Source organism: Podospora pseudopauciseta, chromosome 4 (assembly GCF_035222475.1).
Source record: "Podospora pseudopauciseta strain CBS 411.78 chromosome 4, whole genome shotgun sequence".
Lineage (NCBI taxonomy): Eukaryota > Fungi > Ascomycota > Sordariomycetes > Sordariales > Podosporaceae > Podospora > Podospora pseudopauciseta.
Window position 1 is genome coordinate 1,531,976 of NC_085894.1, and position 19,214 is coordinate 1,551,189.

Here is a 19,214-nt window from a genome sequence, read left to right on the forward strand (position 1 = left end):
CTATACCATTCAACTGCGTGAGTTGTATTTTGAATCAGTAGTAGACCTTCCATCACGAAGTCGAGGAGCTTTGGTACAGGCATTGTCTTTGGGTTCTCATCTTGGACATCTTATCTTCTACATAATTCAAGTTTCTGAGACAAGGGAAAATAAAAAAAATATATGCTAGAGGTGTTGTTCTAAATTAGAGACCTTAATTATCGTGCTTATCCCCCAGGATTATGTTGATCGATGTTTGTTGTGTAAACAATCAGCCCCTAGGTCAGGGGCTGGTCTTGGCAGGGATAAAAAGACCCAAGGACTGCTTATACAAATGAAAGACATCCGCCACCAATTGCATGCTGGCCATTATCATTCCCACCATGACAATTTTGTTGCAGCCTCCGCATGACTGTTTGCACTTGTGGGTGAGCTGGCCTCCATGCCCTGGTGAAATTACGCTCCTTATATCACGAGCATGAAGATCACTAGATACCTGCCACATGTTGCAACAGTAAACCTTTGCAGAAGTTTGAGTGGGTCTGAAGTGAAATCACCCTCGATTTATTCCGAGAGTGTGTTATGAAAACACGAAGGTTGTCAAATCTGGAAGTTGTACTGCGATAAGTAGAACAGGCTGAAGTGTACCATGCAGTTCTTGTAAGGTATGCAGCAAGGCTCTGGGGGAAAGGATAGTTTATCTTGGACGTCTATCAAACTTACTCCCCTGGTTTTGCTCGAAATAACTGGCTTAGTCGCTCAGCTGGATTGAGGGTCCATGTGTTATTCACCTGAAGAAGCCCCTCGCCTGATAGCCACATTGGAAGCTGCTAGACTCTGTGGTCGCGCATCATGTGTATGTCAATTCAAGACACCCCTTGCCTGATAGACGCATTTGAAGCTTTTGGACTCTGTAGTCGCGTACCGACAAGCTTTATACACCATAGCCGCGTATTAACAAGCCCTATACACCGTAGCCACGTATCACCAAGCCCTATCCACTCTCCCCACGTCTCACTTCTGGGGACCACAGGAATAACGCTTCGTTATAGTCCTCTACACAACCAGCGAGAAAGAGTTTCATATTTTCAACTTGCGGCTTCGAATTCTACCCCGAGACCGCCAGCTCTAGGGACCCTTCTTCGCATCTTCAGTTCCTCACAAGCTCTAACTCCATCTTCAAGTCTTCCTCTTCTTCTGATTTATTCCGGGTTCGATTCTCTGAGCTTCGATCGCCAGCTCATACACTCTCTGTCTGCCTTTAAACCCCTGAGCAGATACAGCTCCGAGGTCCGCGTACCAATCTTTCATTCAACTTGGGCAGCTCGAGAATCAAGAACCACAACAGCCAGCTTTGATCACACCATCCTACAACTTCTGTTTCTCTTTTGAGTCTCTGAATTGATTCAAGTCAGTAGCTGAGCGTTCACTTCCTCCTGAGTTTGTTCCCGAATCGAATCAGACTTCACATCTTAACCACCAGTTCTCACAGCTGCTACTCACCTTTCGATTTCACGGGCCCTTTTGATTCTACAAGCAGATAAAGTCTCTACTCAGCCTTCAATACGATCCTGAGTTTGAATTACCCGAATCCAAGCACTCCGAAGAGCACGTTTCTCCAGCATCGGAAGCATTTCGACTCCGGTCTTGAGCAGTTGAACGACTAGGATCAAGAGAAGCCAGCAGCAAGGACGATAGGAGCAAGAACTTACGAGACAATCAAACCAAAGATCTGAAGCTAAAGAGCCCAGTCCTCCACCCATCATCGACATCAGTTGGTGTGCTATTCCAACATCGATCTCAAGCAAGAACAACCCCCCAAAGAGATCAGCCATCAACCAGGAATCGGGTAAGCTTGAGCACCCAGCACTCCGCATTTCATCAACATTAGCCGGTGACAGCTGAGGCCAGTTCAATACTTAAAGTTCCTGTGCGTGCAGTGATTCGGATCTGATTTCATACACTTGTAAGCATCACAAGCAACTGGAGCTAACACAAAGTCCAACAACTTGAACCAAAAGAATGACAAACCAAGGGACACAGCGTGGCTAGAATCACGAGCCAGAGCAGTTTGAGATGACAGATATGGGTCGAGACAGATCCGATACCCATGGGGGTATTGGAATGGCGATTGGCAGCCACACCAACCGCCCCGTCATCGGTAAGTTGATGCTACAAGCTCAGACTAAATAAAACGAGGCAAGTTGTTAACCAACTGAGAAGCCTCCCAAAATCTCCAAGCGCCCGGCACCGCTGCTGGTGGCAGCAGCCGCGCCCCGAGCCCACTCGAGAAGTTATGGGCTGGCCGCGCGCAGGCGACCCGTGCTGCTGCTGGTGGCGCCCCCCCCAGGGCTTCAGCACGCGGTGCTGCCGCGCGCTCCCTCGCCAGCGATGGAGACTTTGTCTCCATCAGCCTTGGCGATTCCCCCAGTGGGAGCCAAGGCCTGGCGGCTGGCCAGGACTTCCGGGAGGGTCCCAGCCTCCGCCACCCCAGCGGCATCATCGCCTTCGATGGGAGGCACACCCGGGACTTGCCAAAGGCAACCAGGGTGCTCTGGAAGGGCGCCATGCGCCAGAGCTGGGGACGGCTGGTTGGGTGTGGGATCGCGGCGTTGCTCCTCTTTGCCAATATCTTCATGAGCGTTGGCTTAGCTCTCTGCCAAGCCAAGGGCAAAAAGGGGGTGGAAACTGGTGTGTGGGTTTGGCTCTGGGGAAGTTTGGGACTCTTCCTTCTTGTGCTGTTCGTTTTCGGGTTTCTTTGGTGGCGTGACGGCAAAGCCGTCAACAAGCTGGCAGAGAACGAAGCCTGGATAGGTGGGAAGGCGACGGGGGGCGTGGGTGCCAGTCAGGCTCTCACACTTTCCACGCCAGCCGAGACCTCTGCGGCCGCGGCGGAGGCAGAGCGGGGGAAGGGGGCGGCTGTCGGGGCTGGCAAGCGCGAGGGCGAGGGCAGGGGCAAGGGCAAAGGCAAGGAGGTGGTCAAGTCTGTGCCGCGCCGGTCGCTTCTCGAACTTGACTCGCTTGAGCATGGGAAGCCCGTGGAAAGCTCTGGTGAGGGAACCAGAGGCTTGGGTTGTCGTTCTGACACCCAGCACAGCATCTGGTCCGAGATGGGCACAACAGTGCCACAGCCGTATAGCCCATTCGGAGTTCACTACCAGGAGCCAACACGGCGCTGACCTGCCCTCGTGGGAAAGGGGAGAAGAAGGACAAGAAGAAGGACAAGAAGAAGGACAAGAAGAAGGACAAGAAGAAGGACAAGAAGAAGGACAAGAAGAAGGACAAGAAGAAGGACAAGAAGAAGGACAAGAAGAAGGACAAGAAGAAGGACAAGAAGAAGGACAAGAAGGACGACGAGCTTGGGATAGGAGAAGTTCAGGATGAAGAAGGGGACGCTGGGGCGTGGTGTCGAAACCCTCAACGCTGAGGCTGGCAGATGATTAGAATGGGACGGAAGATAACCCCCGGTGTTGAATTTGTGTTTGTTTACTTGGGATTGGATCATGAAAGGGGGTGATGTAACATAATGTAAAGTAGCAGGCCAAAGCGCCTCGGTTGTTGATTTGTCTTGTCTTCCAATCTTGTGATTATTATGAACGCTTGCTATATATAGGCCATCCGAGATCTTCGAGTATAACTATCAGATAGCTCGCGCCATCCGAGCTCTATTCTCTCTATACCTCTTCTCCTTCCCAGCTGTCTTCCTTCTCTTTTTCCAAGATCTGTTGAGGTCACCACGATTTTCCCAGAACCATTTTTGAAAATCACTGGCAGGCTTGTCGCCTTCCGGTACACCCGACCGATTAGTGGATGCACCGGGCTGCTCGTTGCCTTCACGGAGAGAGTCCTCATGACCACCATCGTCCTCCATATCCTCATCATCGTCATCCCATGGCTTAAACCGACCGCCTGTTGGGTGTGCCGTATCTGGAGTAGGCGCTGCGCTGCGGATGCCCCTAATCTCGAAGTCTTGGCGTGTAAAAGGAGTCATGGGGATCTGGAGCCCATCTGCAGCTGCACCAGCATCCTCATTGTCATTGTCCCCATCGCCACCGCCAAAGAAGCTGAAGCCCTTTGACTCGGTTCCCCCCTCGGCTGTCTCACCGTCGGTATGCTGAGAACGCTTGTACAATGCTTCCAGAGGGTGTATTGTCTTGGGCTCGCTCGGGGTAGCAGGGGGGATTTTGATAGCCAAGCTCTTGACCGAACTTGACGATTTAGGTCTAGAAAGCTCAGGGCTGAGTGTTGATGGTAAGGGTGAACTGTTGTGTTGTGGTGTTGGGCTAGGTTTTGGTTGCGTTTTGTGGTTGGGGGTTGATGCTGCTTTTGTGGGCGAAGAGGGGCTGTCAGACTCGCTGTCGCTGTCTGACTCCTCACCACTCCTACTGTCGTTGCTGCTCGACTCGCTCTTACTCTCGCTCTGCTCCACCTTCTTAGGAGCTGAGATCCTGAATGTTGGAGGGGGCGGGGTCACGGTCACAGCCTCAACCACATTGCCGTCCTCGTCCACCCATCCCTTACCCTCGGCAAACTCCAAAGGTGGTTTTGAAGGGCCGGATGACACTGTCGTCTTGAGAAAGTTCGGGAATTTCGTTGTATTTTCGAACTCGTGAACAACTACTTCGCGAAATTTGCCCTTCTTCTTCCTCTTGGATCCGGTGTCGTCTTCAGCCGATGGTACGGCATTCGCAGGCAGGATCGTCTTGACCAGACATTCGGCATGATCCGTGTATTTTGATCGCTCCTGTTTCTTCTTTTTGTCCTTGCTGTCCTTCTTGTCCTTCTTCGACCTCTTTTCCTTGGGCTCGTCGGCAGTGGTCCATCCCCTCTTGACCTTCCTGTCGTTGTCGAAAACAATGCCGCTGATTTCGTCATTGTCGCGCTTTCTCTTTTTGGAATTGTCTTTTGCTGGGTGCGCGTCGTCCTTGACCCTCTTGTCCTTCTGTTCTTTGGCCATTGCCTCGTCGCCGAGAGGTTCTGGGATCCTGGAGGGCTTTGCACGCTCGATGCGAATCTTGACGCCCCGCAGAATCGAGCCGTTGAGTTTCTTCCTGAGTTTGTCGGCGTCTTCGCTTGGCAGCTCCAGATAACCGTACCGCTTGTCGGGAAAAGTGTCGAGGGTGTGGTAGGAGATGTTGCGTGCCTTTGGAAGGAGCGCTGACGAGAGGAATACTTTCAGCAGGTCGGCGTCCAGCGGCGTAACGTGTAACCGTACATACGGTGGCGCCTGGTCGAGGGCTGGCTGAGTTGATGGTGTTTGTGAGCCACCGATTGCTGTCATGGCCGTCGGATGTCCAAAGCCCGAGTACTGGGAGGGAGGTCGTCGAACTATGGCGGTTGGGCAAAAAAAGGACGGGAATGCGCTCGGTTTGCGAATGCGCAGAGAGCAACCTCTCTCTCAATCTTTCTCTTGCCCAAAAATAATTCAATGGATCTGCAGTTCACCGCTTTGAGAGACCCACAGCTGCCAACCAGCTGTGGTGGCTTGGCACTGGCTCACACCAGCAATATCCTTTTTCAGACATCTCTCAGCGAGCCACAGCTTCCAAATAATGCCTGTGTACCAACTGCCCTTTCCACCGGAGACAATGATGCGAGACCGTGATCTCCAAAAGGAGGAGGCACGAAGGTGACAATAAACGTCATGACACTCATGAAATCAAATACTAGGAAGGAGGGCAACGGGACCCAACATGTCTACTTTAAATATCCCTTTCCTCCAGGCCCCAAACTCCCACTCTTCTCTTCTCCCAAGCATACTTCCAAATTTTGGACCAGCTATTCTCAAGCAATAAGATCAGTAATACACACACACTCTTACGCTGACTTCTCGATTCGGCACCATCGCCCTCAACATCCTCACATTCTGCGTTCCTACACTCATTCCCCTACCGCCCTCACAGTCTCTTGCCCTCGGCAGAAGGAGACTGTCTCGCCCCCAACCGTCGATTACTCAAGTCTTCACCGTCACCGGCCATCAAGTACCATGGATCAGTCCTCCGCTGCTGCTTGCTCCAAAAGCCCCTCAGCCTGTTCCGATGGCGACAAGGTTAAGAAGGCCGACGATGCCTCTAGCTACAGCTGCCCGTCCACTACCAATGCCCCTGTCAACACCGAATGTGATGTCTCGTCGCCCCCAGGCGTGAATCAAGACCGGACTCTCAGTGTTGCCACCGAAGACTCTCGCCGTACCAGCACCGGCGATGTCGATGAGCCGACCAAACCTGCTTGCGAGAAGAAGGCTGCGTGTGATGCCGAGACTGCGTGACAGAAGGAGAGTTCACCCGATGATAAACCTGATGATAAGCCCGATGATGGGCCCGATGATGTGCCCCATTGCCTTTGAGGAGCAATTTGAGCATTTTGCATTGATAATTGGACCGGTGGTTAAAGATTTTGTATCCTGAGGGGGGAATCTGTGGTGGCGTGGTACTGCTTTAGAACGCTGATGACTAGGAGTAGCACCTGTTGGAGGCATTGATGGTTATTGGCATTCTGGCCGCTAGAGTATTGTTAAACTAGATGAGTTCCGTCGTTAAAATTCTAAGTTTCAATATCGAAGGTCCGATGCCTGTCTTTTGACTCCCTATGTTGGTAAATACCTGTGAGTATAGAGAACGAAATCTGTAGCCAAAAAAGTATATTTGTCATGACACACGTGATTATTTATCATACAACAACAGAAGACGAATGTTTTCTACATGCAGGAGAAGGGAGTGGAAACAATGCAAACCTCGAAAGGGAAAAAGACAGATTGACGAACCCTGTTCCGTTGTCCCTTTGCGCCGCCCAGTGTAACGCCCAGTTCCGACCTGCCAATCTCTGACCGGACACTCTATCCAAGAGGAGTACGGCCAATGCATTACAACCGTGCGTTCTTCTTTTCTTCCCTAACCTCGGACCCGGAGGCCTTCCACCAGACGTCACCGCCCCAACGCATGAGGCGCTCCACAGCTGCTGTTGGGGTTACGGCAGGCCGAACGTCCAGATAGAAGACAGGCTCACCTGTGGGCTCTGGTGGCCCCGAGTAGAAGTCAATGACATACCTGACCTCCTTCTGCTGCCCGTTCACATTGCGCGAAACGAACCAATCATGGCGATCAAAGGGAGGCTCGGTGCTGGAAAAAGACGAAAGATGTTAGTGAACCTGCTATGACAATTCACAGACCGATCGAAGAGCGCAAAACGTACCCAAACTTGGAAGGATACACCCGTCCCAACATCTGCAGAATAGCCGCCTTGGGCGTCATCTCCTTGGGCCTCCCCTGGAACCTGATCAGGGTAGGTTGTTCCCGTCCGCCCTCCTGAGCCTCCAAGCGCCTCAGTTCGATGTCGGCATTGTCCTCCCCACGCTTGCTGACCTCCCAACCGCGCAGCAAGCCCTTGCCGAACCGGCGCTCCCACTCCACAATCTCCCCCCACGCACCCTCGTTGAGAAAGTTGTGAACCGCAACCATGCTCTCGACGGCCGTCACGTCGGTGTCTGTGTAACCCTTGCGTAGCAAAGCATTGTACATCTGCTGGGGGGAAGGGTATTCCCAGTTTCCGTCTCCAGTACCCTTGGGAATGGATGATTCGTCTCTGGATGTTGGGAGCGCATGAGTCTGGTTCGGGGCTCTCTCCTGCGAGATAGAGTGGAACATGTAGTTTAGGGGATTCAATTTCGAGAGAAACGACTGTTGGTTATCGGCTGTGGGCTCAGGGGCGCTACCGTGAGGAACCGGGCATGATGATAACGCCGCATCTGCGGAAGGGTTACTGTGCGGGACGGGGCATCCAGAAGCGGGCGGCGTGGGAGCAGGAGCGGCGGCGGGGGTTGGAGCAGCGGAGGCGAAGGTATCAACGGTCTTCTTGTTGTGCATAGGGCATCCAGGCTCAAAATGCTGTCAGATACGACCTGCGGTGCAGAAAAGGGGGAAATGTAACTCGTGAGCTACTTACAGGAGGGGCAGCATCGCCGCCGCTCTGAGGATGGTTGAGAGGCTTCGAAACCGCCGGAGCGGCAGGCGTGGCATCGGCCCAAAACCAACCCATGGTAACTGGTTGTATGTGGTGCTTTATCGGAAAATCTACTGGTCGATCCAAGGTCAATGTGGACTGGCAAACCGACGAAGATCGTGCGAGCAAGTCTTGGATTCAAGCACTGATTAGATTTCTCGGATGGAGATAAGGGAAAAAACGGCCCCAATTTTCGGCCTAGGCTGTTGAAGAGAAAAAAGCCCACCAAGGATGACGCGCATTTTACAGATCTTTCGGTCCCGCGCTGCCAAGACCCATCTCTCCACTGCCGCCGGCCCCACAGGCGATCGTCCCATCGCGCCCCACGTTGCGGACAAAATACCTGGCACTGCGAAACACTGAACCAGGCCTCGAAACATAGCTAATAGGCCTTAAAAGATAATCAACAGGCTTTAAACATAGTAAAGAGGTTTAAGATTAGTCAAGAGGCCTTGAAAATGATCAAAAAGCCTAAAGAATCGTTAAAAGGCCTGTTTTTAAAGATACCAGTTATTCTGTTTGCAACGTCGTCCGCTTCACCAACCACAGTGTCACGATTGCAGAAAGCATATCCGGGTCCACAGTAGAGTACAATATGTATTAGGAGTTGTGTATAAATCATGGCAGAATCGTACGATGCTGTTCCGGTGTGAAAAAGGGCATCTTTTGCTGGTTTGCCCTAGACATTGGGTGACAAAAGGTCATATTTGACACATCGTTCAACCTACGGATACCGGGGCTGTTAGTACTACGTCACACTGATCAAGCAGTGGAACGAAACTCACATCTTCAATACTGGCCTGCATAAACCTTCTTGTTTCCAGGCCCACCCATACCATCAACATGGAGAAGTCGCCTTCCTTTACCATATCCTTCCCGCTCTGAGCACCCAACTGTCTCAAGATGGGAAGCGAGCTGCTCAGCAGGTCAACATCGGGGTTGAGGCTCCGACCAATACCCTCGAGCAGCAGTATACTAATGACGACATTGACAAAGTCTCCCTCTAGGCGGACATGATGCTGCCGCACCATGTTCAGGACTTCTTGCAGGATATCACCAATCTTGACGTTTCCCAGAGCCAAAGTACGGCTCTTGACACCAAGTACCAAGTGTTGCATCTTCAGCGCAAACACCTCCTTGTCCAAAACGGCATCTGGCTGCCGACACCGCTCGCACATCAAGTGGCCAGCCTTGTAGCCATCGAATTCAGCAACGGCGCGGAACAGGTCCAGGAAGTTGCGTCGGTTCGTCTCGTTGAGCTCCGTCACTAGGCCCGTATCGATAAATATCAGGTGCGGCCGGAAACCCTCTCTGTCCATCTTGCTTAGTTCTGCTACCCATTGCTCCTTGTTGTTTCGGAATGGACGCAGGCGAGCCAGGACCTGCTCTGTCACGTCCCCTTCAGATTGAGGTTCATGGCTATCGTGCATCTGGCGCAAACGTAGGCTCGGCCGCTCCGTCTCGTAGAAGCGCACCATGATGTTTCCAGGGTGCAAGTCAGCGTGGACAAAGTTGTCCAACAGCAGCATCCGCAGGAAAGCGTCGAGGCCTTCCGAGGCGATGGCTTGCTGGAAAACCCCGCCACCATTCGCCATAAAGTCAGCCAAGGGGATACCATGCGCAAACTCCTCGATCAGCACATTTCTGGTGCAGAATTCGGCATATGGGAACGGGAAAGAGGCCGTCGTCCTCTCTTTGAAATTCTTGCGAAATCTGGAAAGGTTGGCAGCCTCGATGCGCAAATCTAACTGTAGCTTCATCATCTCCCCAAACTGGTCCACCTCGTCGGGAAGCGAGAGCCACTCAATGGTGGGTATTGAGTTCAAAATGGTGGCGAAAAACCACATGATGCGTAGGTCCCGCCGGACAGTTCGTTCGACTCCGGGATGTAGGACTTTGACGGCCACATAAGACGAAGGAACCCGTTTTGGCGATAACTTGAGAACGCTTTCTACATTCTTGTAGACGTGCCGGCGGAGGTCTTCAGGAGTGTCCCCTTCATCCACATCGACAGGGACAGTAAGGCCAGGCTTTAGCTTGGCCCTGTACACCTGCGCAATTGCACCAACACCGAGAGGCTTGTCGTCGAACTCTTCAAAAATCTCCTCAAATTCGCAGCCACCGAAAGCAGCTCGAACAATTTGTTTGGTAGCATGGAAGGAATGGGCTGGCGCATCCGCGTGGAGTTTCGACATGATCGCACACAGTTCGTCGGGGAAGACATCAGACCTGGAAGCAGCCCATTGCCCAAGCTATCCAGAGCTGTCAGTGGTAGATCTCAGACTATGGACTTCAGAAAGAATGGCAAGAGACCAGGACTCAAACCTACCTTGATGAAGGCTGGGCCTGCCCATTCCATAGCCTGCACCAGAAATCCGTACCACCAAAGCGTACCTGTCCGTTCATTGTCACGATCGGCCCGTCGGTTGCCAATCCAGATCGCTGGCACAGTCAAAATGACTGGAACAAAGATAGTAACAAGCTGAAGGAAGCGGAAGCCGGTGCAAATTGGCTCCCATATATATAGATCGAGGAACAACACAATCTGGTGTCGCATACGCGTTAGTCCAGTGTCGCTGTCCGAGATCTTCTTCTTGATTTCATCACGAGAGACCTCGAGCATGCGCTTTTCTCCGGTATCCCGCGGTCCTTCGTTGTCCTTCTCTGACAATTCGACAAATGCTGCAGCGGCCAAGCCGCTGGCACCAGCTGAAGCTAGCTTTGGAGAGTGAGGACGTTGTCGCCATGAACGATGACGGTATTGTCCCAGACGTAATGGGGACTGTGTATGCGAAGAAAATGTACGGGAAGGTGGGTGTGATGATCGTATACAGCCGTGCAGAAGATTAGAAGGACAGCCGGCACATCTTAAAGCCTCCGCGCGGCGGGAAAGGCGGCCAAGGGTGAGAAGCACACTCATGTCGTCACAAAGCCGCCGAGAGAAAACAGATTGGTGTCGAGCAGGTCGCCAAGAGCATGGTCATACCGTCTTCGTCGCAACTGAAAGGGCACTGTTATTCCTGGCGACATGGACGCGCATAGAGGTTTCGAGACCTTTGGCGGCTTCGAGGAGCTGGGACGGAAGATGCAGGACCAGCTGTGACGTCGTTGACCCGCGCACAGACAGGGGACGCAAAGGGTTCCCGAGGATCCCGATCCACAAGCGGGACCCGACATTTGCACCCTTAACACAAAACAATTGACACAAAAGTAGGTTAACCCATATTATATTGTAAACCATACCTTGAAGAATAATGATTAGGCCTTTCTCTAAAGATAGTCAACATGTTTTTAGAGATATTTAAAAGGCCTATTAATCTGTTTTTGGAGCATAGTTTACATATGGTATAGGCTAACTTACTTTTACTATGCCAATTAACGTACATTATAAGCGAGCGACCAATATAAGCGAGCGACCACTTTTTCACAACCTTTATACCATTATCCTCAATTACTACACAACAATACTAGGAAGCAACCATAATTACATCAGAAACAGCTGAATCAGATACTTCTGTAGCTTCCTGGCAAGTGCTGGTTTGGGGTGCGGCCACAGGCCTGAGGGTTTGAGTAAGGAAGTGGGGCTCTCGGAGGATTCGGAGGTTCAGGGGTCATGTATATAAGCGGTCTGCTTCGGACATTCTGTTTTAGAGAGATTATCGACTTTTATTTCTTTATATTTTTGTGCCTTGCACGCGTGCAGGCAATTCTGGCCCTCTGATCAGGCCGATCAGGTGCTTATTATATGGTCTGCGAGCCCATAGAGTCTTTTCTTTGTCCTACGTGGAGTGCGGCCTGCGAGCGAGCTACTGTCACGGAGGTACGCTCATTTATATACCCTGTTGAGGATATATTTGTGGTGTTATGGTTGGTTTATGTGTTTTCTTACTATTTTAAATAGAGGTCGTGCCCGGGTTGAGCAAAGCTTAGGGTCTAAACTGGACTCGAAAGTCCTAGGTGCTGGAGGAAGTGCGAAGCCACGAACGATAATAAGCACCGATAACTTTATTAAATCCCGCGAGGTTCGATAGAAATAATTTATATTTATCTAATTAAATATATATCTTTTATTATAGGTTAAACACCGAGCTTTCTACCTACGTATAGAGAGTTAAGTATATAGTCCGGGTAGGACCTAATAATAAATTAAGAGTACTAGTCGAGATTAGCTCGTTAGCGGATCTTATTTCGGCAGTAACCATTAAAGTTCTCTTTTATCTTTAGTTAGGAGGAATTTTCCTAGCGTGTTATTTAGCGGTAGTAAGTAATCGAAGGGGTTTCCGGGTTAACCTAACTTAGGATAACGGAGATTTAAAAGTAAAGAAAGAGGGATACTTTCCTTTTAATTTAAGTAAAAGTAATTTATTCCTATTTACTAAAGTTATAAAGGATAACTGTCTTCTTATTTCTAATAATATATATAAGGAAGAAGCTATATTACTAACGTAAATATAATAATAATTATTAACTATCGATATATCCGATAATATTCTACTTATCGCTTTAACTAGCCTTTTTAGTAATAACTAAATATATTAAGCTCCTACGGCTCGTTCCGTAATAAAAACGGTTAGTTTAGTAATTAAATTCCCGGAATTATTACTATTTATTCTCTCTTTAACTACGGACTATACTCGTTATAAAGATATTAAAATCTCTTACTTTTTTTTTAATTAAAGTAGTTTAATTATAAATCCTAACGCTCCTAATATATTAGGTAAACCTCGTACTAACCTAAATCCTATTATTAGGAATTATATAACGGCTCTTACTTAGTATATTAAATATCCTACTCTTTTTCCTAAATTCGTATATTAATTTTAGTAACCCGGATACCTTTATCCTATAGGAGCTTACCCCGACTACCGTTACTTCTAAAGGTCTTTTACGTTTAATCGGCTAACCCTCTATCTTATAGTACCTATATACTTTTCTTAACGTAAATTCCTTAATCCGAAGAAAGTCGGTTTTAAAAGTAATTTTAAAAATAAGTATTTTACGGAATATTTAAAGTATTTTAAAAATGTCTATAAAAAGTATTAAGTTATAGAATTTACTTTTCGCGTTTATAAATTTAAATCCTAATATAACTTCGACGTAAGAAAATAAATTAATAAATATATAGACCTACCTATACCTATTAATACTTAACCTATTTTAATTACCCGCTTTAAACGCTTTTTTAAAATATACGACCTTTAGTAAAATAAGGATATTTATAGGGAGCTAAATAACTTTTATACTAAAGTTATCCCTAAAAAAGTAAGCGAGTTAAAGAAGGTTATTTTTAATTATTTTAAGCTACTTTCTCGAATACCGACTAAAGAAAAGGAAGTAGTAAAAGCTAGGATTATTAGCCGCTTTTAAATAAAATTTTTTAAATTTATAAAAATAACTTTTATTAACCGAGGAGGATCCGAACGTCGTTTAAAATCTATAAATTTTATTACCTAAAGCGACTAAATTAATAATATAATCGAAGATAGGTATAATGTAGGAAAAAAAATCTATAAGGAAAATAAATTAATTATTATATCTTCCTTTATTATTTCTAATTAGGCGGCGGAGGTACTCGACTAGTATATAGCGGTTAACGTTATAGTAGATAGAAAGATAATATTATAGTATTTAAAGGTAAATATTTACGGCGGCTTTTTTATACCGGGAAATAGTAAATCTAGGGTAATAAAGACCTATATTTAATATTTAGAAAACTAAGTACCTTACTTTTTAGATTTCGGTATTAGCTTTAATAAGAAAATAGATTTGTCTTTTAATACTTTTTCTATAATTAATATTAAGATCTAATTCGGAAGATTAAGAAGGTAATACTATAATAGTCCTCCGCTATTAAGAAGGTACTTTTAGTATAGTAAGTTTAATTATTACGTTAAATCGACGGAGTATTTAAAGAAGGAGTATAATAAAGTATAGGGACTATGTTATATTAAAGGAGGTAAAGTATATATTAGTAAGAAAGAGTAGCCGGATAGTAAAAAAACGTAGTTTAATTAAGAGGATATAAGGAAGGCGTAGCGTAAAAGGAAGGTTAACGATTTAGTTTGCACGGTAATTTCGTTAAAACTAAAATTAAATAGGGCCTATAAAGTTTATACGAAATAGGTTAAATATTAGGAAACTCGTAAGGGTAAGGGATATAGGCCTAAAGTTTCTTTAATTAAAGGGAAGGAATAGATAGCTATTTAGATAATTAGGGTTATAAATATCCGGTTAAATAAAATTTATAAGTACTTTAAATCCTATAAACTATTTAATAAGAATTTAGTTAGTAATTATATTATTAGGAATACCTTATAACGCTATTTAAAAGAAAAGTAATTACTTAAAAGTATTTTAAAGCGCTTCGATAAAGTTTTAATAGTCGTTTATAATTAAAAAGTAAAAGTAGGAGTAAGCGCGTAAGGAGCGAAGAGAGTAAAGATCGAGGATATACCGGAAAAGAATACGGATAATCTAGCTTTAGCTAAAAATCTAAAAGTAGTATTTACCCCCGCGTAGGAAAAGCCGAAAGTAATTAAGGAAGGAGTTTCGTCCGATTAGGGGGATAGAGTCCGGAGTAGCTTAAAGTTATTTAATAGTAAGGTAGAGGACCTTAAAGATTATATTACCGAAAAAGTTAAAAAGTACGTTTATAGTTAAACTAAGTTTATATTAAAAGAATATTATAGGGTTTTACCTATATTTATTTACCGGTTAATAAATTATATAAAAAGTATAGCCGAGGATACTAAAGTAATCGAGTAGCGTAGATCTTCTAGGAGTACCCTAAATAGAAAGAGAGAAGTTTTATAGAAGGGAGAGGCCTTACTGTTAATAGTCCGGACGAATTTTTAAATAGTTAAATATAGTAAGACTCTTTTATTTAATTAAAAGAAAATAGTTCCTGCTTTATATAGTATTATAACGGATAGTAAATATAGTGTAGTTAAGGGAGGTATTTAGAAGAGAATTATCGAGGGTAAAGTCTAACCGGGTAATAGTTTAAAAGAGCGATTATAGACTTTGCTATTTACGCCTATTAACCGGCTTTCCGGTAGTAAGCGAAATCTCTTAAGAGCTATTATTTATATTTATAACGTTTTATTACTATACTATAACTTTATTTTATTAATTTTAAAAAAGGTACTAATAATATTAAATATAGGCTTTAAGTATAACCTAATTAGTAAGGCTATAGCTAAAAGGTTCTATCTATTAATAGTATTAATTAACTTATAGTTTAAAGGCCTTTATAGGGATCCGGTTATATTTATAAGTAAAACTTAAATTCCAGTAATACTAATTAAAGTTTTAATTTTATATTATTTTTTTATTATTAATAATATTAAAGCTTTAGGTTTCTATAACCTATTATTAGGGATCCCGTTCTTTATAAATATAAGCTTTACCCTTAATTTTATAAAGGGTTATATAATTAACGCGAATATATTATATAGGGAAAAGCTAATTAAGGCCTATATAGTAAAAAAGGAGATAATTAATAAAATAAAGGTAAAATATAACGGTAGGAATCGAGGTAATACCTTTTCCGTTAACTAACCTTTATAAATATTTAAAGGACTAATTAATAATAAAGTACCTATCCCTAAATAAGTAACGGAGGAGTTAAAAAAAGGGAATAAAGTAATTAAAAAATTAAATAAAGGAGCTAGGCGTTCTTTACTTAATTTTATTTTAGAAAAGTTAAGTTTACTATTATTAAATTATTATTTAGCGTCTAATATTATTTCTTATAAAAATAAAGAAAAGGGAAATATTAAAAGTAAAGGAGGAAAAAATATTAGTAATTAGAGGGAAAGAAAAAAAGGACGTTAAAAGGAAAAGTCTTTATTCTAACCTAGAAAAATAGAAATTACGATAAAAACTTTAATTCTAAATAAAATTTTTAGGAAAGAATAATTATTACCGCCGACCTTTATAATAGGTCTATATTTAATACTATTAATACTATCGTCGCTACCGCTATTAAAGACATTATCGCCGTTTAATTAGATAACTAGTATAATAACCCTATTTAAGCCCGATATTATATTTATATATTTAGGGATATTTAACTAGTCCTTTATTTAATTAAATTAACGTAACCTCTTTACTATATAGCTATATAAATATCGCCCGCCTTTACTCCCGCTCCCTTCTAAAAAAAAAAATAATATTAAGACTAGCTTAATTACTATTTTTAAATAAGTTTAATTAATACCTATAGAAACTATTACTATTATAATAATATATAAAAGAGTAAATAAAAAGGTAAAGTTAATTAATAACGTTAGGTTAAATAGTAATACTTCCGAAAAAGACCCGAACTAAAAAGCGAGGAGATAGGCGGTAATTAAGGAATCCCTATAATACGGCTTAGAATTTAACGATATTATAGTTCCTAAGTTTTCTAAAGTAATTAAAGGGTTATACCTTATTTCGGAACGGTTAACCGATCTAATTAAGTAAACTACTAATATTTTAATAGACTAAAAAGTTAAGGTATTTATAGTAATTTTATTTATAAAAGAGGCTGCCCTAGCTTAGGATTTTACTAAGTATAAACGAATCCTTAAAAAAGTTTTCCCTACTTAATATATTAGGACTATCCCTTATAATATATAGTAAAGTAAGTCTATTTTAATCCTAAAACTATTTATAAAGAAAGTTATTAAACTTTTTAAGGAACGAATTAAAAAAAATATTATTAAAAAAGCGTATAATCTTTATCGTAATAATTAATTCTTAATAAAGAAAAAGGATAGTAGTTTCCGTTTAATTAACGATATTTAGAAATATAATAAAGTTATATAACGAAATATCTTTATTCCTTTAAATATTAAGGAGTTTAGCGAAGACTTTAAAGGGTACCTTATTATTTCCTTACTCGATTTCTTTTTTAAATATAATTAAATTAAATTAGCTTTAACGAGCCGGGACCTTATTACTTTCGCGATATTTATCGGCCTATTTAGGATATGCACCTTACTTTAAAAAGCTATTAACTCGGTAACTTAATTTTAAAGAGCTGTAATTAAAGTTTTTTAAAATTTTATCCTATAGGTATATTAGCTATATTTAAACGATATTATAGTAAAAGGGCTAAAGTAGGACTATAATAGTAAAGAAGAAAAGTTAGGAGTTAGGAAATAGGTTTTAAAGTATTTAAAAAATATCGACGTAGTTTTATTTAATTATAAGCTTATAGGAGCTACTATTATAGCTATAAAATTCCTTTAATATAAACGAGAAACTATTATCCTTAGTTATTCCTATATACCGGACGGACGCCTCCCTAATTAAATAAAGATAGTAAAGATAAGGGAATGGCGAACTTATTATAATTTAAAGGATATTCGTACCTTCCTAGGGATTACTAGTTACTATCGACTATAGGTACCGCTCTTTAATTTAATTATAGTTTTATTATATTTTTTAATAAAAAAGAATATAAAATAAAAATAAATAGAAGCTTAATAGGGTATAATAGAGTAGCTTATTTTTTTAATTATAGAAGTACTATATTTAGCTTCTTTAACGTTTAATAATAATCGTTTCGGTAAAATTTTTATTATTTTTAATATAAACTTAACGGAGTAGAGAGCGGTAATTAAATAAGTAGGATTTAATAGAAAACGGTACCCTTATCGGTTTAAAAGTGATATTTGGAGCCCGGCTGAATAAAGGTATAATACTATTAAAAGAGAGTTAAAAGGACTATTATATACTTTAAAGAGATTTAAAAAGTATCTTTTCGGGGTATACTTTATAGTAAAAACGGATATTTAAATAGTAGTCTACTAAGTCTAGGAGGCAGTTAATAACGTTTTTAGCGCCTTAATAATAAAATAGTTAGAATAAATTAGACTTTTCGACTTTATTATTATTTATATCTTTAGGAGTAAAAACTTTATAATAAATATACTATCGAGAAAGCTATTTAGCCCCTCCGATTTAAAAGAAAAAAAATTGGAATTAAATATTAATAATAAAGTTAATATAAAGATTTGAAAAAATAATATCTAGGAAGTAAGTATTTAGTAAATAAATATTAAGAAAAAGAAAAAGGAAATTATTAGGTAAAGCCCCTACTTAAACGGACTATAGTTTTTTTATTTCTATATTATCGCCGAGTTCCTCGCGATTAATATAGAATTAAAGGCTAGGACGAGGTTTAACGTTTAAACTATTAAGAATAACGCCTTAAAAATAATTTTCGAAAACGGAGTTTTATTTTTTAAACTAAATAAAGGAGGCTTTCCCCCTAGAAAAATTATTAACCCTCTAATCGAACGAGAAAAAGTCTTTAATACGTATTATAACGAGATAGGCTATAAAAGACGAGAAATTACTTATACTTAAGTAGTAAAAAACTATTATTAAAAAAGTATATATATTAACGTTAAGGCTTAAATTAAAATATATAGGTAATATTAATAATAGAGCCCGAAGCGTTAAAAGGACTAGTACTTATATATTAAACCTTTAGCTACCTTATTTGCGAAGTAGTATTTAAACGTTTAATTTTTACTAACGGCTTTTAGAGAAAAAGCCTACTTTCTAAAAGCGAGGGATAATTTAACTAGGTATCTAGAAGCAAAGGTCTTAAATTTAAGTAAGGCTTTTAGGGTAGAGAACTTTATTTTATACGATATTATTTTTAGATAGGGTTACCCTTTAATCGTGGTAGTGGACGGCGGATCGGAATTTAGAAAGGAAGCTACGGAGATTTTAGAGAGGTTAGGAGTTTTCCGGGTAATAGTTTTACCTTATAACGTAAAAGTAAATAAAATAATAAAGTTTAATTATATTTTAATTATATTAATATTAATAAAAATAACGGACGGGACGGGGAAAAATTAAAAGTAATGGCTCCTTTATATATTATTTACTAATAGGATTACGATACGAGGTATTTATAGGTATAATACTTTTTATTTAATATATAAGTTTAACCCTATTACGCCGATCGAAAAGGACGTACCGTTATAGAGAGTCGTTTAGTAAGAAAAAATTAATTCCGATAAATTAAGGAGAGATTAGAAGGAAAGAGCGGCTATAGATTTAATAGAGGTAAGGGCAAGACTGTTAAAATTATAGGAAATAAATTTAACTTTAGTAGCTAAAAGGGTTAGTATAGTAAAATAGAAAGCTACGGCGAAAAAAATAGAAAAGGGATTTGCAGTATTAAGCTTAAAAGTAATATAATTAGAAGGAGGGACTTAGTATTAATATAT

The 19,214-nt window shown here is 42.2% G+C and overlaps 5 protein-coding genes across 5 annotated transcripts; 2 read left to right on the top strand and 3 right to left on the bottom strand.

The window, feature by feature from the left end:
* Positions 1-3,006: 3,006 nt before the first annotated feature.
* On the top strand, positions 3,007-3,406 carry QC763_409665 (uncharacterized protein; the record flags this gene model as incomplete). Its single annotated transcript, XM_062912596.1, has 2 exons — positions 3,007-3,030; positions 3,119-3,406. The coding sequence occupies 2 exons, from the start codon at positions 3,007-3,009 to the stop codon at positions 3,404-3,406; spliced, it is 312 nt and encodes a 103-aa protein (XP_062765582.1).
* A 213-nt stretch (positions 3,407-3,619) lies between these two features.
* On the bottom strand, positions 3,620-5,260 carry QC763_409670 (uncharacterized protein; the record flags this gene model as incomplete). The annotated part of the gene is made up of 1 exon (XM_062912597.1): positions 3,620-5,260. The coding sequence occupies one exon, from the start codon at positions 5,258-5,260 to the stop codon at positions 3,620-3,622; it is 1,641 nt and encodes a 546-aa protein (XP_062765583.1).
* Positions 5,261-5,623: 363 nt separating this feature from the next.
* QC763_409680 (uncharacterized protein) lies at positions 5,624-6,247 on the top strand (the record flags this gene model as incomplete). Its single annotated transcript, XM_062912598.1, has 1 exon — positions 5,624-6,247. One exon carries the CDS (start codon positions 5,624-5,626, stop codon positions 6,245-6,247), a length of 624 nt encoding a protein of 207 aa, XP_062765584.1.
* A 348-nt stretch (positions 6,248-6,595) lies between these two features.
* CYC3 (holocytochrome c synthase) lies at positions 6,596-8,225 on the bottom strand. The gene is made up of 3 exons (XM_062912599.1): positions 7,921-8,225; positions 7,171-7,853; positions 6,596-7,097 (listed from the first exon to the last, which is right to left on the bottom strand). The coding sequence occupies exons 1-3, from the start codon at positions 8,011-8,013 to the stop codon at positions 6,842-6,844; spliced, it is 1,032 nt and encodes a 343-aa protein (XP_062765585.1). The 5' UTR covers positions 8,014-8,225; the 3' UTR covers positions 6,596-6,841.
* Positions 8,226-8,508: 283 nt separating this feature from the next.
* On the bottom strand, positions 8,509-11,090 carry QC763_409700 (uncharacterized protein). The gene is made up of 3 exons (XM_062912600.1): positions 10,307-11,090; positions 8,763-10,229; positions 8,509-8,701 (listed from the first exon to the last, which is right to left on the bottom strand). The coding sequence occupies exons 1-3, from the start codon at positions 10,895-10,897 to the stop codon at positions 8,657-8,659; spliced, it is 2,103 nt and encodes a 700-aa protein (XP_062765586.1). The 5' UTR covers positions 10,898-11,090; the 3' UTR covers positions 8,509-8,656.
* Between the last annotated feature and the right edge of the window lie 8,124 nt (positions 11,091-19,214).